The sequence below is a fragment of the Medicago truncatula genome, chromosome 8, assembly GCF_003473485.1.
Source record: "Medicago truncatula cultivar Jemalong A17 chromosome 8, MtrunA17r5.0-ANR, whole genome shotgun sequence".
Classification (NCBI taxonomy): domain Eukaryota; kingdom Viridiplantae; phylum Streptophyta; class Magnoliopsida; order Fabales; family Fabaceae; genus Medicago; species Medicago truncatula.
This window is the reverse complement of record NC_053049.1, coordinates 31,696,396-31,703,747: the sequence shown is the minus strand read 5'-3', so window position 1 is coordinate 31,703,747 and position 7,352 is coordinate 31,696,396. Positions and strand designations below refer to the sequence as shown.

General features: G+C 30.2%; 1 protein-coding gene across 1 annotated transcript; it reads right to left on the bottom strand.

The window, feature by feature from the left end:
* Positions 1-266: 266 nt before the first annotated feature.
* On the bottom strand, positions 267-4,746 carry LOC25501462 (uncharacterized). The gene is made up of 7 exons (XM_024773048.1): positions 4,621-4,746; positions 3,829-3,915; positions 3,508-3,717; positions 3,096-3,257; positions 2,802-2,855; positions 2,575-2,721; positions 267-644 (listed from the first exon to the last, which is right to left on the bottom strand). Exons 1-7 carry the CDS (start codon positions 4,744-4,746, stop codon positions 267-269), a joined length of 1,164 nt encoding a protein of 387 aa, XP_024628816.1.
* Positions 4,747-7,352: the final 2,606 nt, after the last annotated feature.

Here is a 7,352-nt window from a genome sequence, read left to right as displayed (position 1 = left end):
AAAATTATGAATGGAAGAAATTTTAGGGAAACACAGAGAAAGGGAAGAAAAAAAAAAACCAAAGGTTTTACGTATTATTTTCTATTCTCTTTAGACATTTGGAAAGAGTCGATGTTGTAAGGGAAAACCTGTGAATAAAAAAACAAAAAATTACTTTAACTTCACCGTAAAAATGAATCACCGTACTCAAGAAATATCGAGAGAAAAAAATCAAAATAATGTTTACCTTTATGTTTCCAATTCTCTATTAATTCATTCCATTATGGTTATGGACATTTCTCGTTCCTTCCAGGTCCGCCATAGTAAAAGTGATGACCCCATTTGTCATTAAATCTTCCTTGTACATTATAACAATTTGGTTGGTCTGCTGTATATGTTGGATTTGATAGTGGAGTCAAGAAGTTTTTAGAACCTACAACTTGCATATTTCTAAAATATGAAGCTTTTCCATAACCCTCCTCAGCAAAATGTCCACTACCCATTTGGGTTGATGTATAAGCCCCTGTTGACTTTGCATTCACTATTTCTCCACCAAATTGAACGATAGTTGCATTATCTTTTAAGGTTGTGAACAAAGAGGATGGCCAGTATCCAATAGGGTTTCCAAGTCCATATTCAAGCCACCAACTCCCATTCGTTGGATCCTACACAAAAAACATAGATAAGTAAACCTTATGTTAAAGAATTCGGATCGCCTCCGTTGACAATCTCTAATATTCATGCAAGAAGAATATCAATGGTAGTTGGATCGAGATCGAACAATATAAACATTAAGCTCGATATTTTAGTTTCAATTACTTGTTGTGCAATATGGTTTGTTTGATATCGTGTAGTGTGATTGTCACTCTTTGTTTTGATAAAAAAAAAAAAAAAAAAAATTAATAATTAATGGTATTTGAAATTCTAGATATTAGCCAATTTGGTTATTGGAATAAAAAAAATCAAAATGTTTTTCAATTAAATGTTCTCAATCTCATTAGCTACTTCAGAACAATTTAGAGACTAATTAGGTTGATATTAATTATTAAAATTATTTATGTACGATTGATATTTTTGCAATTTAAAAACAGTTTTTTTTTCAACTTTAATAGAGTAAATTGATTTATCTTATCCCCACACACTTGAGGTGTTAAAGTATTGAGTTCGAATTCTCTCAATTTTGAAGGCATTATTAAGAAGATAAAAGTAATAAAAAACTCCATTCTTGATAATACTATGGTAGCTATGGAAGCCATCAATCCACTAAGTGAAGACAAAAACTAGAGGTGGTGATGTTTGTGTTGCACTGAAGCTCGACATCAGCAAGGCATACGATCAAAGAATTGGGATTATATGAAAGCAGTAATGTTTAAGATGGGTTTTGATGAATTATGGATGGCTATGTGTGTTGAATATGTGGATTATTCCATTTTAGTGAATAATGAAGCAGTCAAAACCATTATCCCCGGGCACGGCCTCAGGCAAAGTGATGCTCTGTCACCTTATTTGTTCATAATTTGTGCTTAGGGGTTATCTTCCTTAATTCGTGATGCAGAGGAGCATGGGGTCATTACATGCACTTCAATTTGCAGAGCACTTCCATGGTGGGGCGTGATAGGAACACTACATTTTCTTATATTAAGGCCCGTGTTTAGAAGAGAATCAATTCTTGGAGACTCAAATGCAGAATTGATGTTGCTATTAACCAAACTTTAAATAGAACCGGTATCGGTATACGTGTGCGTGATGATGATGGGGCTTATGTCTTAGCAAAAACTTTGTGCTTTACACGTATGACCGTTGTTGATGTTGGGTAGGTTCTTGTCTTGTTTCACGCACTCCAATGGTTGCAAGATATGTGAATGGATGGTGTCAATTCTGTGGGGGATTCGCAGACGACGGCTCATACTTTCAACTCCGTACGCACCAATGTTACAGGATTTGGTCACGTTATTACGGCATGTCGGCCTTTGTTCTCCTCTCATTTTGCAAACTCTAGGGTGGAGTTTACTCGGTGACAGACGAAGGTGGTAGCGCACTCTCAAGCACGTGAAGCCACATTAATAGGTAGTCTCATTATTTATTTTGAATTACCCCATTTTATTGCTACTCTAATATTTCATGAAATGCTATAAAGCAGGGGCGGATCCACACTGAAACATGGTGTGGCAGTTGCCACACCAGATTATTCCCCTTTTTTTTTTTTCATATACTTGACTTAAATTATTATATAGATAATATAAGTCACAAACATATCAGAACTTCTTTCTTAGATCGGTGGTATGTGCGGATGGACGAATTGAATGTGCTGAGTTTGATTCCTGGCGTGTTGCTATTTTGATGTTTTTTTTTTAATTATTTGTATTAAAAAAGGGTGTTGTTGGGAATCAAACTAGTAACAACAAGGTAAAACACAATCACCCAAACCACTTATCTATAGCATTTAAGGTATCAATGTTATACTTTGTTAATATATATAGTTGCTTTGAAAGTTTTGCCACATCAATATCAAATGTCTAGATCCGCCCATGCTATAAAGTAATAAAAAGCAAGATGAGCATGGAGATATCTACCAAATTATATGTAGAAAATTACCTTAAAGATGAATAAGGTAATTTCATATTGTCCTCCATTATATGTAGAAATTGGAGAAATTGGAGTTCCAATTGCAAATTTATTGTTAGTTTGAACAAAGCCTGGGCATAGTAAATCGTAGCATCCGGTTTGGTCATATCCATCAGCCTGCAATTATTTACTATTGTCAATTTTTTCCATAATTGTTAAAGAATATATTACACTTGAAACAAATATAAATTACTTACAGTCCAAAAGGTAAACAATCTAGGGCGATTGTCCCCGTAGCGACCCGCACTCACCTGGATAAAAATTACTTGATCTTAGTTTTACTGCCTAAAATACAAAATTAAGTAATTGTCTCTTGTACAATCTCCTTTTTTTTCGACAAACAAAAATGAGATATATTATCACAAAGAGAGAGTTTTACTCTAGCATAAGGTGTGCAAAGTATCTTGAATATTTACAAAAACGACAGTCTCAATGCCTAAACAGACAAGAGGTTGATTAGGGTGAATAATGAGAGTAAGAAAGTAACATGCCTGCCAACCAACTTCAATGGTATTGAGATCTTTCCCAGAACCAGAGACGATCCATATTTGACCCAAGCTGAATTCATTTGGGCTTTCAACATGGGGGGCCCACACGTTTATTATAGCCTGTGCTCCATAGTATATATCCCCTCTCACAAATCCAACTGAATGCTATGCAGTGTGGAGCAATTTGTTATCATTGGTTAGCATATAAATAAATGAAATCAAAATTTAGACCATACATTTTTGTACAATGCGTAAGGAGACTAATATAAAATACAAAAAAGAAAATAAAAATATATTTAGAATGAGAAAAAATTAAAGTGAAGAGTTGAGAGACAATTCTCGTTGAAAAAAATGAGAAAAAATTGAAAAAGAAAAATTTGAGAGACAAAATATATAAGTTTCTATGATTGCATACCAGATGTCCATTTTGAATTGTGTCCGTTCTAAATCCGTTTGCCTTTCTTCCAAAACTATCAATAGATCCAGCTCTTGAGATGTCTTCTTCTGTTGTTCTTCTAATTGGAATTGTTCCTTCAGGACATGATTCACCAGACAAACTCCACAATTGAAAGATGTCACTCAAATTACTTATTTGGTTATGCCCTTTTGATCTTTCTGGAGGATCCTGTATATAAAAATATGTATGAGAAAACTCCAACCTATAAATTTGAAATATAATAGTTTACATAGATTCAAATATTATTTCTGAGTTTTGTTAATTGAATTAAAAATATACCAATGGTTTTTGTCCTTTCAATAAAGGATGATCAAAAGCTGGTTGTTTATGAGTCAAAATGCAATCGATAATATCACCATCGGAAATCTGCAAAAATGAGTACAAAAAAAAAATTCACAAAAAACACAAACACAGGAATGTAAGTTAGGCTCCAATACATAATAGTGTGTTTGGATGAACTAATTGAAAAATTTAGAGAATTGAAATTTTCTATAAATCAAATAAAAAGCTTTATTGTATTCTTTTCATTTATATTTTTTTTTACTTTGGATAGAGTATTTGCGTATTTAAGGTTTGGTCATTTTTAAGACTTTCAAAAATTTTGGGGTAAAAATAAAAAATATCTAATGATAAGTGTTCCATAATTGCAAATATCGAAAAGTTGAATGGAAAATTTGGTGACCATTTTCCAAACTTTTAAAAAATGTAGATACGAATTTGTAAAATTATAGTGATTAATGTGGAAATTTTAAAACATAAATAGCCAAATTTTTACATTTTGAAAAAAATTGTACAAATTATTTTAAGATTCATATTTATAAGGTAATGGGGGGATTTTTGAAATCTCAGGATTTATTGGGTGGTATTTGTATATTTAGCTATACCTCGTGAAATTTATTTATCCAAACCAAATAATTTTAGTTCCTTCCTCCAAACACACAAAGATTTTCCTCGAAAGTTTAACTCAGTTAATATGGAGAATGCATAAAATATGCAAGGTCCGGGATTCGAACCCAAACCACCATCAAAAAATAAAAAACACACAAAGGTTTTAAAATTGTTTTAACATACCTGAATTGTCTTAATAGCTGGCTTGTTGATCTGTTGAATAGTTTCTGAAGAATTAATTGGACAAACCAAAGAACTAATGAGAAGAAAATGTAGGAGGAGTGAGATAATTGAGGAGCTAAAGTCCATTTTCTTTTTTGTGTTTCTAGATTTTGGTTTTGTGCGTGGAAACAAATCTAACCCATATACCTGGAAAATCAGGGAAACTGTTATATATATATATATATATATATATATATTTTATTTTTTATTTTTTTCTCGAAAGAGGTGTCTGTGTGTATATTGTGCACACACACTATACAAAAGTTTTATACTATATAATTCAAGTATGTAATCATTTAATTTCTTCAAAAAAAAGTATGTAATCATTTAATATATTTTTTTATGTAGTCAGAAGATTTTTCAGTCAAAAATATTTATTTAAACTTTTAAGGAAATATCTTAAACACGTCTTTTTCTATTTGTTCCATAAATAAGTTTGGTTAATATAAATGTAATTTAATTTAATTTTATATACGTAATTTTTTACATATGTTTAAAATCATTTTTATTGAAGAGAAAAATCATTTTTATTGAAGAGATTTAACGATTTAACGGTTTATGTTTTTTTATCTTAGAGATTATCGGTTTATGTTTTTTTGGAGAGATTTAACGATTTATGTATTTTTATTGAACATCTCTAAGCTTAATGCGTCTTAATAAAATATCAAATGATTTTATATTTGTATAAAATTTTGCATGGATAATCCATATAATATACACTTACAATCTAACAATCAGATATAGAGTGGTAAACTACTCGTGTAATATTACATCAGTGTGATTTAATTGTTCGACCTTTATGTAATATTAGATTTATATCAAATTCTATTTGGTAATTAAATTTCTATTAAATAGTTTCTTGAATGGGTTGTCAGAAATAAATAGTTTATACTTTTTATTCAATTTATTAAAATAAATTCAATTTTTTTTTGTTTTAATTAAGTTTACTGAGAAAAATTATTCAATGATTTCAAATTGTTTATTTGGTAACCATTTTTTTATATAAAAATGATTTTATTTTCTATTATTTTGTTGTAGTTTTCCATTTATGTTTTATTTTTTATAAACGGACTTGACTGAAAGTTGATTTCCAAATACATTTTTATAGAAAGAAATAAAATCCCAATTTGTTATATTTTTCAATTATTTAATGTATTTTTTATTGATAGGAGGAAATTCCTAGATATGGTCGGGGGTTAAGCACCAAAGATGAGGATCCCTTCAATATATATTTTATGATATATTTAAGGGTTTTTAAATCTTGACCATTAAATATTTGATATATCAATTATTAAATATAGACCAATTACATCAATTATTAAATAAATCTAAAATATAGTTTTTTGCTTATAATATTAACCGGAGGGAGTATGCATAATTTGGCCATTACTTTCGATCTTTCATAAACAATGAGGTGCTACATTAAAGGTGACGATCACCTTTATCCAAAAGGTGTCAAATATATGATGGCCATATAATTTATAGATTAGGGGCTCGTTTGGATTAACTTATTTTAGAGCTTAATTATATAAAACAGCTTATGCAAATAAATAAGCTTTTATGTATTATTTATAAGTTTTTAAGGTAGTTTATTAAAAAAAAAACAGTTAATGAAGAAACGATTTTTGCTAGTGGGAGCTTATAAATTAAAACAAAAGCTTATTTTTCATAAGCTCAAACCAAACGGGGCCTAAATACCAACATATTGTTTTTTAACCAAATTGATGTATGTATATATTATTCTTATAATTTTAAGGGTTAAATAAGTAAATTGTCCCCTAAAATTATCAACATTTGATTTTAGTCCCTCTAAAAAATTTCTTAGGTTTTCGGTCCCTCCAAAAATTTTCATTCATGAAATTAATCCATATTTTTTAGTCAACTCATGTCTAACCTTCATATTTTTTAATGAAATTTTCCAAAAATGTGTAGAAAATTAAATCATGACAATATTTTAATTTTTTAACATAACATGATTTTAATATGAATTTTTTAGCACCAAAAACATAAAAATTCATATTTAATTCGTGTTTTTAAAAAAAAAAATCTATTTTTTTTTAAATTGTCATAATATTCTACCTTTTTCTGAAAAATTTCATTGAAAATACGAAGGTTAGACATGAGTTGAATAGAAAATATGAATTAATTTCATAGATAAAAACTTTTAGAGGAACCAAAAGCCTAATGAATATTTTAGAGGGACTAAAATAAAATGTTGGTATTTTAGAGGGACAAGTTACTTATTTAACCCTAATTTTAATGAACTTTATGCCTTCTAGAAGCCTAATTCACAACTAGAAACTCTCAATTTTCCTGCGGAATTTCCACCGGAATCTTATGATAAATCCGCAGGACGCATGTTTCCTGCGGAGTTTACCAAGGATTTGCACTCCCAGGTAATACCTTCGTACCTTCGTGGGTAATTATTTCTTGGGAAGACAATAATATCCGCAGGAAATATTTGATCAAAGTGGGAGAGGTTCCCCTGCCCGTGATCGTTTTCTGCGAACGTACCACATGCAATTCCGCAGCAAATTCCGCAGGCCGCAGCAAAGCTTTTTCAGCAGGTAATTCCTATACTGAACCAATCCGCAGGAAATTTACTGGTTCATATTTACAATTTTTTGATCATTTTCTATTAATGAATGGATTAATACAAATTATCTTCAATCATGGATGTACCGCAGGACATA